The sequence below is a fragment of the Entelurus aequoreus genome, linkage group LG21 (assembly GCF_033978785.1).
Source record: "Entelurus aequoreus isolate RoL-2023_Sb linkage group LG21, RoL_Eaeq_v1.1, whole genome shotgun sequence".
Lineage (NCBI taxonomy): Eukaryota > Metazoa > Chordata > Actinopteri > Syngnathiformes > Syngnathidae > Entelurus > Entelurus aequoreus.
This window is the reverse complement of record NC_084751.1, coordinates 32,254,580-32,274,389: the sequence shown is the minus strand read 5'-3', so window position 1 is coordinate 32,274,389 and position 19,810 is coordinate 32,254,580. Positions and strand designations below refer to the sequence as shown.

General features: G+C 37.9%; 1 protein-coding gene across 1 annotated transcript in view; it reads right to left on the bottom strand.

The window, feature by feature from the left end:
- tln1 (talin 1) overlaps positions 1-19,810 on the bottom strand; it is a 136,614-nt gene that overhangs the window by 53,973 nt on the left and 62,831 nt on the right. Inside the window, exons 13-24 of the mRNA XM_062031499.1 lie at positions 19,060-19,240; positions 14,432-14,545; positions 14,240-14,348; positions 13,739-13,947; positions 11,715-11,813; positions 10,788-10,955; positions 10,417-10,711; positions 8,181-8,347; positions 7,966-8,094; positions 7,279-7,392; positions 7,042-7,155; positions 2,889-3,023 (exon numbers count right to left, since the gene is read on the bottom strand). Coding sequence (XP_061887483.1) covers positions 2,889-3,023; positions 7,042-7,155; positions 7,279-7,392; positions 7,966-8,094; positions 8,181-8,347; positions 10,417-10,711; positions 10,788-10,955; positions 11,715-11,813; positions 13,739-13,947; positions 14,240-14,348; positions 14,432-14,545; positions 19,060-19,240 — 1,834 coding nt within the window. The remainder of the gene's footprint in view (positions 1-2,888; positions 3,024-7,041; positions 7,156-7,278; positions 7,393-7,965; positions 8,095-8,180; positions 8,348-10,416; positions 10,712-10,787; positions 10,956-11,714; positions 11,814-13,738; positions 13,948-14,239; positions 14,349-14,431; positions 14,546-19,059; positions 19,241-19,810) is intronic.

The following is a 19,810-nucleotide window of genomic DNA, read 5'->3' as shown; positions in this document are numbered from 1 at the left end:
TAGCTGAACACCTGTGAGGTCTTAGTAGATACAGTGCATCTGGAAACTATTCATATTGCTTCAGTTTTTCCACATTTTGTTATGTTACAGCCTTATTTCAAAATGGAATAAATTCATTTATACCCTCAAAATTCTACAGACAAAACCTCATAATGAAAATGTGAAAAAAAATGTTTTAGAAATGTTTGCAAATTTGTCAAAAAAAACTAACTAAGAAGTAACATGTGATTAAGTATTCATAGCCTTACCCCTGAGCTCACGTTGAGCTCAGGGGCATCCTTTTTCAACTGATCATCCTCGAGATGTTCCGACAACTTAATTATAGTCCACCTGTGGTAAATTTAGTTGGTATGAAAATGATTTGGAAAGCCACACACTTGTCTATATTAGGGTTGTACGGTGTACCTGTACTAAAAAAGTACTGCGGTACTAATGGCTAAAAAAAGGTACTGTAATGCAAATACATTTTATTTTCCATGCACCAGCTGTTGATACGCCTAGGCGCATGTTGTGAGTCAACATCAACACAAGCACAGACCACTTGCAAGCAGAAACAGTGTGGAGTCGGAAGAGGGAGATGGAATTGTGTTTTGTATGGAAGTATTATTGTAGCAAAATTATTTGCAAACGTGTATCTCAATCTGCCCGTGTGTAATCCAATTTGTGTGTATGCGTACTAATTTGTGTCTGTATATCAATCCGAGTGTGTGTATTCAAATCCGCATGTGTGTTTTAGATCCGTGTACATGTGTTTTAGATCCGCGTACGTGTCTTTTGTTTGTCCCTAATCAGAAAGAACCCTCAACAGACTGTCATTTTATACATCTGACTTTTGCGACACTTCTGCTGTGTACGATTTGAGGAGCGCATCGGGATTCGTGAGCGTGTAATACAACGCATGCGCACGCGTTCAGAAGTGTGTGCGTTTAATAGAATCTGCGTGTGCATATCTGAGGTGTGCCTGCATTTAACCAACCACGGAAGACACCACACAATGTAAACCAATCAGAAACAACATACAGCTGAGGTGCGTGAAAGAGAGACGCCGAGTTATGCCTTACGTTGTTTCTGATTGGTTTAAATTGCGTAGTGTCTTCCGTGGTTGGTTGAATATACAGTAGGCACAGTAGATTGAATACTTGGTCTGGAATTCATTATTTCGATCAATCTGTTAGGGTTACTCGAACTACAGCAAGCTGCAAAAAACAAAGTTTATTATTATAGAAAAATATAGAGTAGTGAATGGGGAATATAAGCGAGTGTGGCGTGCCGCGTGAGAAAAGGTTAAATTGCCTGACCGTCACACTCAAAGTGTGAAGCTTGGCAACTCTGAGCAAGTGTTTGACCATAGACCTTTGTTATTGACTTGAATGCAGAATAACATGAGCAGTGGCTGCAAAGCGCCGACTCGTGGTGAGTTCAAGTAAAGGCAAGGGGGAGTTAAAGACAGACAACGCTTTTTACACATTCAAATTGCTGTACAGAGAGAACAAAATAACCAATCCCAGACCAAGCCATCAATCCACTCTGCCTACATTTATTCAACCAGGGAAGACACAACGAAATTTACACCAAAATAATTGCCCAAGTCTGAGCCCAAGTCCGACACTTGACAGTGCATGGCAGAGCACAAACAAAGAATGAAGTCAAATGTATTGTCTAAACGACAGGATTGTCTCGAGGCACAAATCTGGGGAAGGGTACAGAAAAATATCTGCTGTCTTGACGGTCCCAATGAAAAGCTGGCTAGCCGTCTAAACTGGGCGATCAAGGGAGAAGGGCCCTAATCAGGAAGGTAACCAAGAACCCAATGGTCACTGTGTCAGAGCTACAGCATTCCTCTGTGGAGAGAAGAGAACCTTCCAGAAGGACAACCATCTCTGCAACAATCCGCCAATCAGGCCTTTTTGGTATTGTGGCTAGACGGAAGCCATTTCTAGGTAAAAAGTTTGCCAAAATTCACCTGAAACACTCTCAGACCATGAGAAACAACATTCTCTGGTCTGATGAGACAAAGGTCGAATTCTTTGGCATGAATTTGGAGGAAACCAGGCACCCTCGTCCCCAGGGTAATACCATCCCTACAGTGAAGCATGGTGGTAGTAAGACCATGCTGTGGGGATGTTTTTCAGTGGCAGCAACTGGGAAACTAGTCAGGATGGTGGGAAAAATGAATGCAGCAATATACAGAGATATGCTGGATGAGAACCTGTTCCAGAGCTCTCTTGAACTCAGACTGGGGCAACGGTTCATCTTTTAGCAGTAGGGCTGGGCGATATAGACCAAACTCATAGCCCGATATATTTTGGTGAATATCAATATACGATATATATCCCGATATTTTTTCTGGAAAGTGAATTTAGACAAAGTCAAACCCAAATATGCGTGAAGGTATGGCATCAGGACAGCTCTGTAAATGTCCTTGAGTGGCCCAGCAAGAGCCCAGACTTGAATCCCATTAAACATTATTGAGAGATCTGAAAATGGCTGTGCACCGATGCTTCCCATCCAACCTGATGGATGGAGCTTCAGAACTGCTGCAAAGAGGAATGGGCAAAACTGCCCAAAGATAGTTGTGCCAAGTTTGTGGCATCATATTCAAAATGACTTGAGGCTGTAGTTGCTGCCAAAGGTGAATCAACAAGGTATTGAGCAAAGGCTGTGAATACTTACGTACATGAGATTTCTTACTTTTTTATCTTTAATACATTTCAAATAAATCTAAAAAACTTTTTGCAACGTGATTATGAGGTATAGTGTGTCGAATTTTGAGGAGAAAATTTCGGAATAAGGCTGTAACATAGCAAAATGTGAAAAAAGTGGGCCACTGTAAATACTTTCCGGATGCACTGTAAAGACAATAACAAGCGTGCAGATGTGTATGCTACCTTCTGTGAGGCGGTGCGCAGCTCAGCCAAGGCACTAGCCAGGTTTTTGGCACACTGGCTGAGCTGCATCGCTGAAGCTTGGTCACTGATGGTCGGAACAGTAGCCTTGGAGGCAGTGACCATCTTTGCACCGGGCTGAAAGAGTCAAACAATTAAGAATAAATATATAATGTATATTTTATGTATATACAAAGCCCTAGCAGTGTAATCTAAGTACATAATTTTGCTCTGGTCGATGCAAGGACACTTGGTGGAGTTTTCACCTCAGTAAACCCAACAACCTGCCTTTTAGATCGGTTCCCACTTCCATTTTTAAATCATTTAAGATTCTATGACGAACAATTTTTAAGCATTATAAAATGCTCTCTGCAGGCAGGAGTTTTCCCTGCCGTTTTTGAAACGGCAGTGAGCACTTTGGACTTAAGCATTTAAAAAGCTACCGACCTGGTAGGTTCTTAAGTAAAATGTTAGAGAAACATTTTTTTTTTAACTAAGTCAATGACTTTTTAAATAGACACAACATTTTAAAAATACATTAGACTTTTTTAGGATGAAAAACAGTACCGAGACAGCACTTTTAAAGATTTTAAACTTCGGCCCAACATTTTTAACCCATTGCGGCCCCTGAGTCGAAATGATTGAGCACCCCTGCAGTAGACCATCACATTTTATTAAATAAACTTAGACTCCTGGTCTGCCTCTCTGGTATTGTTTTTAACTGGTACCGCTCTTTTCTCATAGACACATGTTTACATGTACGTATGGATATAAAGTAAATACAAACACAATTATTTTCAATTGTTACATGCTGCCTCTTGGGGACGTCATCAGGAGACACAGTATCAGATTTCATAGTTACATTAATGATACACAGTTGTAGATGACACAAGGCCAAAAGATACATTTTAACTGCATTTTAGACATAGAGTCATGGATGGCAGTGAATTTCCTACAGCTCAACCGGGACAAAACAGAGGTTTTAGTTATGAGTCTTGAAGGCCAAAAAGAGAATATTTTTACCAAAATTACGACATTATAAACCAACAAAATCCATAAAAAATTTGGCCGTGATTTTATTGACTCTGAGCTGACTTTTATCTCACATATCAAAAATATTGCAAAAAATATTTATTATTGTCCTACAAGGGGTCATATTATTTGTATATTGTTTCTCCATTTAAAACTTTTGGTTTACATAACATGTAATGGTGGTTCTTTGGTCAAAACTTTGCATAAATTATGTTTTGCAGACCGTTTTTAAGTCGCTATCTCACCATCTCTTCAGGATGTGCAATTTTGAGGGCGTGTCACTACATGATCTGTACCAGAAGACACGATTGATCCACGCATGCGCAGGAACTAAGTCACTTCCTTACTCGCATTTTTTTACATGGAGGTCCGGCAATGTCACATGCTGTGGTATTTGAATGTTTTATTAATGTTTTTTATAAAAACAAAAACTTACATAGTCGAAAAAGAGAACATTTATATGAAAATGAATGAGGGGTAGATTTAAAAAAAAGAAAAGGGAGTATTATCACCACAATTTCAATTATTTTCACTCTATTGTCATGGTCTTGAACTGACTACCATGGAGTAATTTCATTTTTAAATGTTGATTCACAAAAATCTATACCTACAGGCTAACAAAAAGTAGACTTTACATTTGGCAGATTTGTGAATTACAAGGTAAATAAAGTACAAAAAAAGATCGATTTCTTTGTCATTTAAGCTTCTGAGCAGATAGTTCATGTTTCTGTACATAGCTGTACGGTTAAGAAAGAAATACTGTTTTCTTAAATAATGTTTGTTTTGTATTATATTGTTATTGAAATAAATGTTACTTAAAAAAAGAAAACCATGGCAAAGGTGAGGACGTGCATGAAGGTAACTGCAGTGAAAAAGGTTGACAGGAAACGACAGTGTCTTTGCGCATGGACCGATTGTGTCTTCCACTACCGATCGAGTAGTGACAGGCTTATTTACGTGCTTCTACTTCCAATGTGTCTCCACCCCGTCAGCCATGTTGTAGTTTTTAGCGCTTCCATTTCGAGATTACTGAAAGATATAAGTTAGAACTATTCGCTACTTTGTATTAAAAATGGCAACAGCGCAGGGTGCATGTGCTTGTACGAGCCAGTCTGCCCTACAACAGGAGGATAGAGAAAAACCAGGCACTTTGTGACTACAACTTTGTACTCCAATGGTGGACTAGTGCAAAGCTTTTTGGGTAAAACTTGACAATCTATGGAGATATCCGCTGATGTAGTTAGCAACAAATACGTCATTAGCTACTCGAATTCAACCAAATATGAAGGAAGGCAAGATTGTTTTTATAAATATCTGCGCCATGCCTTCATTGTTTGATTTCAAATTTTTAGGACTTACGGGGGGATCTTAAAAACACAAAACCAGGTACCAATCGGTAAAGAAAATTGTTTTTGCATAATAGGACCCCTTTAACAACATGGCCACAGTGTGCCTGGTTCTCTCTCAGGCCAGCACGGTTGTGCTAATGCCGATTTTATTTCCTGCCGTTTGGACGATTGTAATGCTTTCTGGTCTTCCCAAAAAGAATATTAGAAATGTGTAATTATTGCACAACTCAGCTGTATGCGTGCTGACGTGGCTCAGAGTGCGGGACCACATTACACCAGTTTTAAAGTCACTGCATTAGCTCCCTTCAGGGTCGATTCTAAAATTCTCTTATTATTTTTTTAAAAGTCTTTATGGCCTTTATGTGGCTTTCTTTATCTTAACTTAACTTCTTTATCTATCTGACCTGATTTTACCATATCAACCCTTGTGGATCCTGAGGTCCTCTGGCACTGGCCTATTATCTTTACCAAATACCAGAACAAAGACCCATGGTGAGGCAGAATTTAGCCAATACAGCCCTCATTGATATTTCTAATACACACCTTTTTAATCAGGCTTTCTACTGAACATCTTCTTAAGTTCTTAATTTTTATTCTGTTATTTTGTATTTCATTTTCATTATTACTTTCTATTGTGTTTTTAATCATTTATTAAGGTATTATTTACTTTTTATTTTGATATATATATTTTTTAATCTTTTTATATTGTTTTATAGATGATGATTGTAGCTGAGATAGGCTCCAGCGCCCCCCGTGACCCCGAAGGGAATAAGTGGTAGAAAATGGATGGATGGATGTATATTGTTAGGTATTCTACAGAGTGGAGGCCTTAAAGGGTTGTATTTTCCTTAATCCTCAATGCCATGACATGTCCTGTTATTGTCAATGGTGATTTTACATTGTGTGTGTGTGTGTGTGTGTGTGTGTGTGTATGTGTGTGTCTGCCTGTGCATGTCTTTGTGTCTGTCTGTGCGCGTCTGTGTGTGTGTGTGTGTGTGTGTGTGTGTGTGTGTGTGTGTGTGTGTGTGTGTGTGTGTGTGTGTGTGTGTGTGTGTGTGTGTGTGTGTGTGTGTGTGTGTGTGTGTGCATTTAAAAAAAAAATACATTAGTGTATAAATCTGTAATATATATTGATTAATTTATTTTTATAAGATGAATGAGGTGGATGACATCATGACAATATGGTCGAATGTACTGTACTGAATGAATGTAGACTGTATTTCATTGTGCAATCTATCTGCCTGGGAACTGTAGATGGAAAGTACCACTAACTAAATCTAATGTAAAGCATGTCTTTTTTTTTTTTTAAAGATTACCGTGTTTGCACATTGTCCTTGTTAAATAAACAGTCAACTAAACTATATGCATATATACATGTACATGTACTGTATGTACAGTATATATATGGACATATCACAGCCCTTTGAGACATTTGTGATTAAGGGCTATATAAATAAACTTTGATTGACTTTGATTGATATATGTACATGTACAGTAGACATTGTATTTGACTCCAGTGGCAGTGACAGGATATTCATCTTCACCTTTGGAATAAAAACGTAAAGGGTTTTCTGACTTCAACGTTTGTTGTGAAAATTGTGTTTTAAGAAGCAAAAAATGGGTTTATATGTGAGGTTGTGTGCACAATTTTACATTGTTTTACTTCATGCGACTATACAGTATTATTTATTGTCTTGTGTCTATTGTTCTTGTTTTTGTTTGCTTTCTCTGCTGAACCAACACAGAATAGCTGCAAGTGTGTTGTTTTGTGCTACCTGCAGGAAGTTCTGGCTCGCACTGATGAGGGCCAACTGAGCACTTGGACTGTCAGGCTGAGACTGGCTGCCTCTGACTCCTTGAACCAACTGAGGGATTTGCTCTGCAACCACCTGACACACACACATAAAGACACACAAAAAACAATGCTCCATCAATAACAGCTAGCTTTTGTTTTCACCTTTTGAAACACATGTCCAATACCACTTGCAGAGTGTAGCCTGTGCGATACTTACCTTGCAGCTTTGGACCAGTTGCTGCTGGGCACCCTGGTTCTTATTAGACGAGGCAGCATGCTGAGCTGCAGCTATTGTCTGTGTAGCTGCTGCAGCTGCTTGTCTTGCTGCATTCTGAGAGAAATAAACAAACCATTATTCAACACTTTGCATTGTTTCTCTTTTTTTGACCAAGAGAGATCAGGGCTCTCTGCGAGCAAGTCAAATTATTCTACAACAAACTATTTCAACCATGTCTTTATGGACCTGATTCATTCAATGGAAGCATATGTTTTCCTCAAAACCCAATGCATTCAAAATAATGCATATTCTGGTTGGACAAATCGATGAAGAGGTTTGTACTTTAACTGTATTTTATAGAAGAAACATTAATTCAAACTTTGTTTGGAATTCCAATAAATTCCAGTACCATACTTCAACTTTTTCCATAAAATTAGCCATTATAACCTTGAACAATGCTCTTTAAACACTGAAAACATAAAAGGGTAGAGAAAATGATTGTGATTGGGACAGTCTTGGTTACAATGAGTGTATAAATACACTTTAAAGTTGAGGTTAGCGATACTTTCCATCAAACGTAAGCACACGTTAGCAAACTCACTGTTCACCATTAAGCACTATTATTACTATCTTTCCAGTTTCAGTCAAATCATTCTCTGTATGCAGGCTGAGTGACATGGTCCTTGCCTCCAACTTGTTGACCAGGCGTTTCTTGATGGCATTCTGGGCAGCAGCATTCGTAGCCATGCGAAGACCTTCAGCAGCCTCTCGCAACCTCTGCTGCTGTTCCTCACTGTCAGGGTTTGCCGCTGCACCCTGGCATTACACACATACAATAGTATTCTTAAAATAATGGGAAAATAAAGATAATGAAAAGTTGGCATGATTAAAGACAGGAAGACCTTGGCTGCCTCCACCATCTTGGCAGTAGCATCGGCCAGCAGCTTGGCAGCTGACAGCAGCTTTCGGGAATTTTCCAGGTCTGACTCTCCTTCTGCATCCATCTTGATTGCATTGACCAAATCAGATGTGGCTTGGGCAAGAATACGAGCCTGGCGAACCATCTCACCTGTTAAGAATGACAAGAAAATACAAGTCACATGATCTATTCTACCAGGTTGTTTGAGTGGAACCACACATACCAGTGGGACCTTACCCACCCACACTTGTGGTTAGACCTTTGCATATACTTATTATGGGCTTAAACATCATGTTCATCTTCATGATTTATTTAAACTCATCTGTCTTCACAGTGGATTTTACAACATACATCTTCAAGTGTTACTAAGAACCATAATTACATACTGTATTTACAATTGTTACTTTTCTTGGAGTTTTAACCTGCAAATTGTTTGAGTTGTGAGGGTGAACTACACCAAGGGCCTGATCTACTAAAGACATGTTTCTTAAAGGCCTACTGAAATGACATTTTCTTATTTAAACAGGGATAGCAGATCCATTCTATGTGTCATACTTGATCATTTTGCGATATTGCTATATTTTTGCTGAAAGGATTTAGTAGAGAACATCGACGATAAAGTTTGCAACTTTTGGTCACTGATAAAAAAAGCCTTGCCTGTACCGGGAGTAGCGTGACGTCACAGGTTGAAGAGCTCCTCACATCTGCACATTGTTTTCAATCATGGACGCCAGCAGCGTGAGCGATTCGGACCGAGAAAGCGACGATTACCCCATTAATTTGAGCGAGGATGAAAGATTTGTGGATGAGGAAAGTGAAAGTGAAGGATTAGAGGGCAGTGGAAGCGATTCAGATAGGGAAGATGCTGTGAGAGGGACCTGATATTCAGCTGGGAATGACTAAAACAGTAAATAAACACAAGACATATATATACTCTATTAGCCACAACACAACCAGGCTTATATTTAATATGCCACAAATTAATCGCGCATAACAAACACCTCCCCCCTCCCGTCCATATAACCCACCAATACAACTCAAACACGCGCACAACACACTCAATCCCACAGCCCAAAGTACCGTTCACTTCCGCAAAGTTCATACAGCACATATATTTCCCCAAAGTTACGTACTTGACATGCACATAGCGGCACGCACGGACGGGCAAGCGATCAAATGTTTGGAAGCCAAAGCTGCGTACTCACGGTAGCGCGTCTGCTATCCAACTCAAAGTCCTCCTGGTTGTGTTGCTGTAGCCAGCCGCTAATACACCGCTTCCCACCTACAGCTTTCTTCTTTGCTGTCTTCATTGTCCATTTAACAAATTGCAAAAGATTCACCAACACAGATGTCCAGAATACTGTGGAATTTTGCGATGAAAACAGAGCTGTTTGTATTGGGACACAATGGTGTCCCAATACTTCCGCTCAATCCGTGACGTCACGCGCAAACGTCATCATACCGAGACGTTTTCAGCCGGATATTTCCCGGGAAATTTAAAATTGCACTTTATAAGTTAGCCCGGCCGTATTGGCATGTGTTGCAATGTTAAGATTTCATCATTGATATATAAACTATCAGACTGCGTGGTCGGTAGTAGTGGGTTTCAGTAGGACTTTAACTATAGGGCCTGGGCTTATTGTTGGGCAGCAAGCGCCCCCTAGAGGACTGCCAAGAAATAGTTTTTTCAGCTTTGGTCTGTATGGGCCACAGTGGTACTTAGTTGTAATACACTTTTCCAACACTTGTAGCAGTAATAACTATCTTAAACAAACAAGAGAAGTCCGGAGTTAAAGTCATTGTCAGGTTTCTTAAGCGAAAAAATTATGACTAATGTGGTGAAGCTGTATTGTTATTTGCACTTAAATTTTATAGACGGTGTAGTTAGGAAACATATTGATTATTAATTCAATGTATTTATTTTAGCACAACACAATTGTGTATTTTGCCAGCTATTTATGAGTCCCTTCTTGTGCAGTATATTTGATTATCTATCGTCTATTCAGCAATATCATTTTATATTTTTTTAGCTACTGGATGACATAAAGGGCTGATTAAAACAAATCCAATTGATGCGTTTTGGTGCTTGCTGTCGTTTTTTGTTTTTTGTTTTTTTTAATGCCGTTCGTTTTAATCATTTAGGAAATGTATAAATATAATACATCTATAAAATCGGGATCAGATCGGGACATCTCTAAACTGCCCAGGCCTACACTCACCAGCATTTCCCATTGAGCTGAAGATGTTCTCTGTTACATCCAAGATACGATCAGTAGCTTCTCCGTGGCGTCCAATGGGATGGCCTCCACTGGCATACTGCTTGATGTGTTGAAGCAGCTCATTTAGAGCCTGGGTCACACCTGTGGCGGCCATGCCGACCTGCTTCAGGAGGCCCTCGTCATTGGTGGCCCCTTGTGAAGCATCAACGCAGCCTTCCACTGATTTGGCAACCAGCTTGCTTGCTTCTATCAGCTGCTCTTGACATACTGGGGAGCTGATGGTAGGAGCCACTACCTGCAATACACAAGATATTTACCAAAACAAAGAAGAAAAAGAGCACACTTTCTCTTAATAAACAAGTCACACTTACTCTGGTGCAGGCCACCAGCTGAGATGTGGAAGAAGCACACTGAGTGGCTGCAGCAATAACTCTGTTCTGGTGGGCAGAGTCCTCCGTCTTCTGGGCCACGTTTTTAGCTCTAAGCACCAGGGCTGCTGTGGCGTTAGCTACAGCTTTAGCCAGCTGCATCAGCATGTCCTACAGCACAAACGGTCATAATAACAGCTGCATGTCTTTACAACTTTTCGATGCATTGTCAGGGCATTGGCAAATTGATTCTGAAATTACAATATATCAAATTTTTCAGCAGGGAATTAAGATTGAAGAATAATTATAATCCTATGAATGCGTAATTACAATGAAATGATTACTATGTTTCATGATGAAATGTTTAGTATTGTGTGTGAATATCCACTCCCTTCTACAATCAACACAACTACTGTCTCCTTCAAATTTTGTATCTTAGTTACCTCCTGTGTGAATTATATTATATGTCTATATAGTAATGAAGAGATGATTTACAGTAATCAAAGAAGAGATTGCTTTGATTGTCTTTTTATAACGATTAATATTCACCGCAGATGTATTACCATCATTTGACAGTAAGAGAGCACTGTCCATCTGGCAGCCCTGAAAGATCGGTTACCTACAAACTGTTAAATAGAGCATGAAAAAGATGGTGTATTTCTGTACAAACACAGGAAACACTACTTCATAATCACTTTGGCCTTCAAGTCAGACTTTATGAAGATTGTAAAGGTAATTGTTGTCATGTAAGAATTAGGACATACTGTACTTATTATTTTTACATTAAACTTTGAAGGACTTTACGACTATAGACAATAATAATCATAGAATAATTACTAGGGCTGTCCTTGTGCATATTTTAATAATGAATGATGTATTTTTTCAATTGTAATGTAGTGACAGACAGCAAGATAGTTGGGATGTACCAACCTGGAACTGTGGATCAGTGTCTGTCTCTCCAATGTGCGAAAGTAGTTCTCCACTGGCCTGGCCCACATTACCAGCAGCTTGTAACAGAATCTGGCGAGGCTAAAACAAAAACACAAACTCATCATCACGTTCATGATATTGTGGTTTTTATGAGCTTATTTTACCAAACTGATTTTGATTTGGTAAAAATACAAAACTAGAAAAGCACTCAGGCACAAGGCACTACCACCCGATATTAAAAAAGTCCTGAATCCAGACGATGGTGCGTATCCGGCTCAAAATGTAGTCATATGTTCTTTATCCAATGTCTGACATTTCCTGAGAGTTTAATCGAAATGTGCCTATAGCCATTTGAGCTATTTAGACCAGCTTGAAAGAAACAAAGTGAGGCATTGTGGACAGTCATCCACTGTCTTTGTCTCTGTGGGTGGAGAGGGGACTGCTAGCATACAGTACACATACAGAAGTCGAGGCTCGTAGCATAAACCTAAAGTAATGTAGAAATGATCCAGATCTTCCCCATAATGTTGTTCCTTATCCCATTTATGACATTGCTACAAACATAGTTAGTGTGTGCTCACACGTGTCTGTGTCAATGTGTGTGCATGTGAGAGACAAAAAGAGAGAGACTACTACAGCATGTACTGTACCATAAAAATGCAAATTTTCCAGGTACCTATGAAGTTATAACAGAACTAATGTTAGCCTAGGCGCAGCTAAACCATAAAAAACATTTACAACTTACAGGCTGCAACGTGTTTTCTGTAGTTGGTGGAATTCTTCGAGGCTGAAATGTGAACATTTCTACTGACACAGATGACAGCGCTGAATGTAAGTATTAATTTTCCTAATTTGTAAGGTAAACATTGAAGATTTGTGGTGCTTCAACTGACTGCGAGTCGCACGGCGTCGTGTCACTTTTTACAGCGTGGGGCCAATAGTATGGCCACACTGCAAAAACTGAAATCTAAGTAAGATTAAATATCTCAAATAAGGGTGATATTTGCTTATTTTTTGTCTGATAAGATCATTCTTCTCACAAAGCAGATTTTATGTTAGAGTGTTTTACTTGTTTTAAGTGTTTTGGTCCTAAATTATCTCAGTAAGATATTACAGCTTGTAGCTGAGATTTTATGACCTATATTAAGTAAACCATGCTTGAAACTAGAATATCAACTGTTGCAAAGCTGTGTCATCAACACTCACAGGTATAAAACACATTTTTTAAAGTAATAATTTCTTATTTCAAGCATGAAAAAAAAAATCATGACTTTGACACAATAGTGTCTCATAATTAAAACAGATGACAGCCTAATGGACTTTGCTTTTTTATTTTCAATGAAACAATAGAAAATACTTACTCATATAGTAGTACAGTTGTTATTAGTGAGAATATACTTATTTTAAGGTATTTTTGGGTTCATTGAGGTTAGCTAATTTTACTTGTTTTGGAAAGTCTTGACAAGCCAAATGTTCTTGTTCTTTTGGCAGATAATTTTGCTTAGTTCAAATAAAATACCCCCAAATGTTTTGTTTTTTTTTCTTGTTTTTGAACACTGACTTTCTGCAGTGCATGTCACTGCCAAGCTCCGTTTGATTGGTGAAATGGAGTCAAACGTCCATAGTGCTTATGTGGGTTTGGTGGAACTGAACCGCTGGAAGAAGTCTCTCTAACAGGCCAAAACAAATGCATGTTTGCAAGTAGCAATCAATTGAATATAAATAAATATAATGATGATATAAATAAATGTAGCGATCGGAATGAAACTCATTGTGACGCCGTAAAAGTAGCGTTTCATCTTCACAAAAATACTCAACTAAAAGTAAAAAATTATGTGGCATTAAAACTATTCTGAAAAGTACAATTTAGTTATTTAAAATGTTACGTAAATATAGAAGTTAAGTGAATGTAACGAAGTAAATGTAGCGCAAACTAGTGCACAATACTGTGGAAGTGTAGATTGGTGGAGAAATACAGGTTGAAGTATGAAGGAAGGTTATGGAGTATTGGTCATAGAGTATACCTCTGTGTTTTCAGGCTGGGCAGTCTTGAGCATGTCTGAGACAGCGCCTGCAAGGTTCTTGGCAGCGCCAAGCAGCTGCTGTCCATTTCCTCCTTCATCCTCCATGAGCGCCGCCAGTAGTTTGACGCCCTTTGACATCTCAGTCAGGTTGGAGGAGATAGTGGTGACAGCACAGCCTACTGCCGTGTAGTCTGTCTCTGCCGGGTCACCTGTGGACACATGAATTCATCAACCTACAACACTTGGGTATTAATCTTCAGTTTTAGAAGCAGCTGGACATGCCTGGTTAAGATTGTAACAAGTGTCTCTCCATTAAAACATTTTAATGCTCAATGCTTCTAGGTTAAAGTTAATTCATATTGGTTTTCTATATGTTTATACTTATATACTGTTTTCTATGGTTTTAGATATGCATTCAACCCTTAAAGCTATGTTGATTCCTTGAAGAAATGTAAAGGAGCACAAATATAGACTAAATTAATACATCTTCTAAATCTTTACCTGCAGTCAGGTTAACCATAGAGGCAGTGCCTGCTGTAATGGCATCCACCTGAGAATGGATCTCATGTTTGGACTCGTCCATCTTGTTTCTCCGCCAGGCTTGGGATGCCTTGAAGATTAGAGCATGTAGTAAATCCACTATTTAGTGTTCGACTTGGTCAAAATGTTCTCTCTGAGTGTGAGTGAACTTACAGCATCGGTTCCCAAAGGAGGCAGGGTATCGAAGTCATCAAGAGAAGCTTGAGCAGCCTGGACAGCCTGCATACTGGAGTTTATGGTTCCAGTCAGGGCTTGCTGAGCTGAAGTCTACACATACACATCTGTATTACTAGCAGTCATACATATATATATGAATATATATATATATATATATATATATATATATATATATATATATATATATATATATATATATATATATATATATATATATATATATATATATATATATATATATATATATATATTATATACCAACAAAGATACATCAAGATCATATGGAATAATACTTTATCAACATGGTTGAACAAATGAGGCTCTCTGTTTAGATCAATGGCAACAGGAGAGTTTTATAACAAGTCATGGCTTTTCTATAGATGATTCAGTAATTAATCAGCAGCATTTAACTGCTGGCTTTATTTTTGTAACAGAATGGATTAACAGTTCAATTGTACCTTAAGGAAAATGTATTCATGATGCTGAGTTAGCAATGTCAAGGTTGCCACTTTGGGCCAGTAAGGAGTAGGGCTTGGTATCATGTCCAATTTCCCATATCAATTTGGTTTCAATTCATTAGGTTTGAACTTGATTAATTACGATTTGATTCGATTCAATGCACACTTAAATATTGAAACTGTTAAAATACAAAATACCGATGTACTTTGTTATATCTCTTCACCATAATCAACTTTGGACAGTTAAACATTTCTTAAAAGTTAAAAGTCAAGTGAAAGTGTACGTTACTTGTATCGCAACATTTAATTACTACAAATTGCATTCAAGTATTGTTTCTTCAAGTGCAAAATATTAATAATATGAGCTACTCTTATTTTGTTGGCACAGTCAGACAGGATGTAACTCACAGTAATTTTATTGTGAAGGCTGGAAGTGTGCCATTGATTTTCCTGGCGCATTTGATGCGTAGCGATGCGTGCAGCAATTTGAATATGCAAACAAAAGTACCTCCCGAGTACGGCTGCCGTCCATTCTTCAATGGTGCTCTTACAAGATAGTTAAGTTACAAATATAATCATATCAATGTTATGCCTTGCGAATCAAAGTAGCAAAATGTTAAATCTTACAAGATAGTTAAGTTACAAATATAATCATATCAATATTATGCCTTGCGAATCAAAGTAGCAAAATTTTAAAGATATTGATCCATAATCTATCAAATCAAGTATTTTACTCAGCCACTGCAAGGAGATTGATGGATATATTTAAAGTGGAACTGCACTTTTTTTTTTATTTGGTCTATCATTCACAATCCTTATGTGAAACAAGAACACATACATTTTTATTTTCTTCCTAACTGATAAATAAATGCTAGCAAAAGCTAACACTGGAGGTAATGGGATTCACTCTATTCTGCCTATAAATCAATCAATCAATCAAAGTTTATTTCTATAGCCCTTAATCACAAGTGCCTCAGAGGGCTTCACAAACCTCAACAACATCCCCCGGATTTGAGCCCACATAAAAGCCCTCCTAAAAACATTCAAAAACCTCAATCAATTTATTATATACCCATTGTAAGTATTTATAGTAATGTAATGTAGTAACAGGCACATTCATACAAACATGTAATGTTTATGTAGTTTGGTCATTTTAAGCATACAGTGGCGCATTAATTTCACAGATGCATCACTACGTTCTCTTTTCCTACAACAACAACTACTAATACTAATTATGGCAGACTTCCTGAGAGACAACAACTACTTTTGGACAAATGACGATCTAGGACCGGAGGATGAGCGACGTGTTTTAAAAGCTGAGTAATAAGCAGATCCAGCAAGTAGCACTATTGCTAAGTGATAAACAAGAAATACAAACTACAAACAAAATAAAACTATCACTTACTGTAGAATGTCTGCTCTCACTGGAATGACAACTGATGGGATGTTTATATCTTCACGTTTAGATGAAGAATTACGGTAATCATAATCCTCACACAGGTAAAAATAACAAATAAAATTAAAATAAAGGTGGGCTCAAACAAGCGTATTTTTGTGTCTTTTTCACGGTCTCCGGCTCTAAGTTGAATGTCAAAGTCGACCAACTTCTCGGCTAATAGTCACAATCTTCTACGATACAGGTGAGTGGCATGATTTCCATCCATCCATCCATTTTCTACTGCTTGTCTCTTTCGGGGTCACAGGGGTGCTGGAGCCTATCCCACCTGCACTCGGGCGGAAGGCAAGGTACACCCTGGACAAGTCGCCACCTCATCGCAGGGCCAAAACAGATAGACAACATTCACACTCACATTCACACACTCGGGCCAACCTATGAGAGGCATGATTTATAATCTAGAAATAACTTTTACTAACTCAGAGGGGACGCAGCAGTTCACCGGCTCAGTACATCACTAGCTGCATAAGCTAGTTACCTCTATGTGATCCATTGTTAATTTTGACAGCAGGTTTTAATTTAGTTTTAGTCATAGTCTTTTGACAAAAATTTATTTTAGTTTTAGTCATCTAAGTTAATTCAGTTTTAGTCGACTTAATTCAATTTCGTGGACTAAAATTACAATACATTTTGTCGACTAAAATATAAAGTGTAGCGGACAACGCATCTTTGAAGTTGTCTTGAAAGCACTTTTATTAATTATTTATTATTGCAGAGCATCTCGAAAGCTAAATCCCCAGCAAAACCTGCACTCCAATAATATTTCAATAAGTACATTTCACACTAAACCTTGTTGTTTGTTATTGTTTTACAATAAATCAAGCATTTTTTCAAATGTTCAATATTATATGACTAAAAGGGTAACATGAAGAAACAAATAGTTTGAATCTATATTGTGTATAACTACACTGAGTGTGCACAAATAGCATTTTGGCCACTGTCCTGTTTAAATATAGCAACTAGTGTTATAAATCTAGAACGTATTAATACTGTATCTCACATTCCTGTCTTCCTTTGTTTGTTGTCAAGTTGTGCAATTAATAGCTGAATATTGTGCAGAGGACATTGGTTATCGTGCACTGTACAAGTATCTTCATACTTGCCAACCTTGAGACCTCCCATATCGGGAGGTGGGGGGGGGGGGGTGGGGGGGGGGCATGGTTAAGAGGAGAGTATATTTACAGCTAGAATTCACCAACTCAAGTATTTCATATATATATATATATATATATATATATATATATATATATATATATATATATATATATATATATATATATATATATATATATATATATATATATATATATATGTGTATGAAATACTTGACTTTCAGTGAATTCTAGCTATATATATATATATAATATTTATTTTATTATACATATAAATAAAATAAATACTTGAATTTCAGTGTTCTGGAGGCTATCCAGTAGATGGCAGCATTGTCCTGTTTAACTTCTCCGTTCATGAATGAGTATATCATTTCGGCCACCGTGTTCAATGGAGAAGTCTGTTCTACATAATGTACAGGCAACATACATACTCCTTCCCCTTCGAACTGTCCTGGATGAACTGAAATTCTTGTTTCCATTCGTTTTGGAATTTGCAAGCGTATTTCTTCATCTTGCTCGTCGACGGCGTCGCCATGTCTGTAACTTCCTCGTTCTTCTGTTTCGTCTCCTTGTTGTGTGCGCAGTTGTGCACTCTACTCTCTAAAAGCCGTAGATGTTATGACGTCATTGGGCAGGCAAGCCCAAGCTCAAGTTGACTTGAGACCAACATTATTACCGTTTTCATTGTGTGTTCATATAACTTTAAATTGGGGTATGTTGTTTTTAACGGGGGAAAGACGTATGTCTCTTGTTCTCATGCTAGCATTTAAGCTAACAAGCTTGCACAAGAAAGTCTGCTGTGAGTTTATCAAAATGCAGTTAACAATCTCGGTTTTTAGATAATTTTAATTAAAAAGGGTAATACTAAGCGGCTGGAGTTTTTCCGAAGTCATCATTATTACAGTATATCGTTACACCCCTACAATACAGTTTTGTTTCCCAGGGAAAAATCCAAACACCGTGTCTTAGTAGTTGTAGTTCTGATTGAATCATCGCTGTGATGTACCCCCGCCGCTCTCCTGCATGCTACTGTGATTGGACAGTTTCCTCATTTGTACCACCCGCCTAAAGACGAAATTCAATATGATTGGATTTCGTCTCGGTCAACATTTTTGTGTCGTTTTTATTTGTTGACTAAATTGTCGATGTTGTGATTCATTACCGTCCTACTTGAGTCAGGGGGAAAATAGATCATTGACTATAACTATGACGAAATCTTTTAGTCAACAAAATTAACACTGCTGTGATTACGGCGTCATTCAAAGTAGTTCCTCTGCATTAGCGCTTATATTAACAATAGCGAATAGTTGGTTAATTTGAAGGTCACGACATACAAATGGAGTATTGTTGGGAGTTTGTGGATGGTTTTTAGAGGGCTTTTTTGGGCGGAATATATGCATCTCATTAGCTGTATTGTTACCCATCTCATAGAGATTTTAAATGATTGTGAATAATAGGCAAAATTCCCCCCAAACTCCAGTTCTCCTTTAAGATGAGTTCCTGGAATGTATGTGTGCCAAGCTTGATCAAGTCTTTGCAACATGTAACACATTAGACATACTAGCGACGTTTCCTTACCAGAGGAGGCATGTGTCCTCGGTGCATCTGTCCACTGGTAATGTGCTGCTTGGCCTGAGGCATGGAGCCCATCTGGAAACTCTCGGGACCACCGGCTCCTGAGCGCATGATGGCTGGCAGCGCCACTGAACCCGTCTCCACCCTGCCCACCTTGTTGAACTGCTGCTGCAACACTGTTGACCTAAACGAGACAATGTACTGATGCTATATGGCAGGAGTCACCAAACTTTTTGAAACCAAGAGCTACTTCTTGGGTACTGATTAATGCGAAGGGCTATCAGTTTGATACACACTTAAATAAATTGCCAGAAACAGCCAATTTGCTCAATTTACCTTTAACTCTATGTTATTATTAATAATTAATGATATTTACACTTAATTGAACGGTTTAAAAGAGGAGAAAACACGAAAAAAATGACAATTAAATTTTGAAACATAGTTTATCTTCAATTTCGACTCTTTAAAATTCAAAATTCAACCGAAAAAAAGAAAAGAAAAACTAGCTAATTCGAATCTTTTTGAAAAAATTAAAAAAAGAATTTATTGAACATCATTAGTAATTTTTCCTGATTAAGATTAATTTTAGAATTTTGATGACATGTTTTAAATAGGTTAAAATCCAATCTACAATTTTTTTTAGAATATATAACAAATTGGACCAAGCTATATTTCTAACAAAGACAAATCATTATTTCTTCTAGATTTTTCAGAACAAAAATTTTTAAAGAAATTCAAAAGACTTTGAAATAAG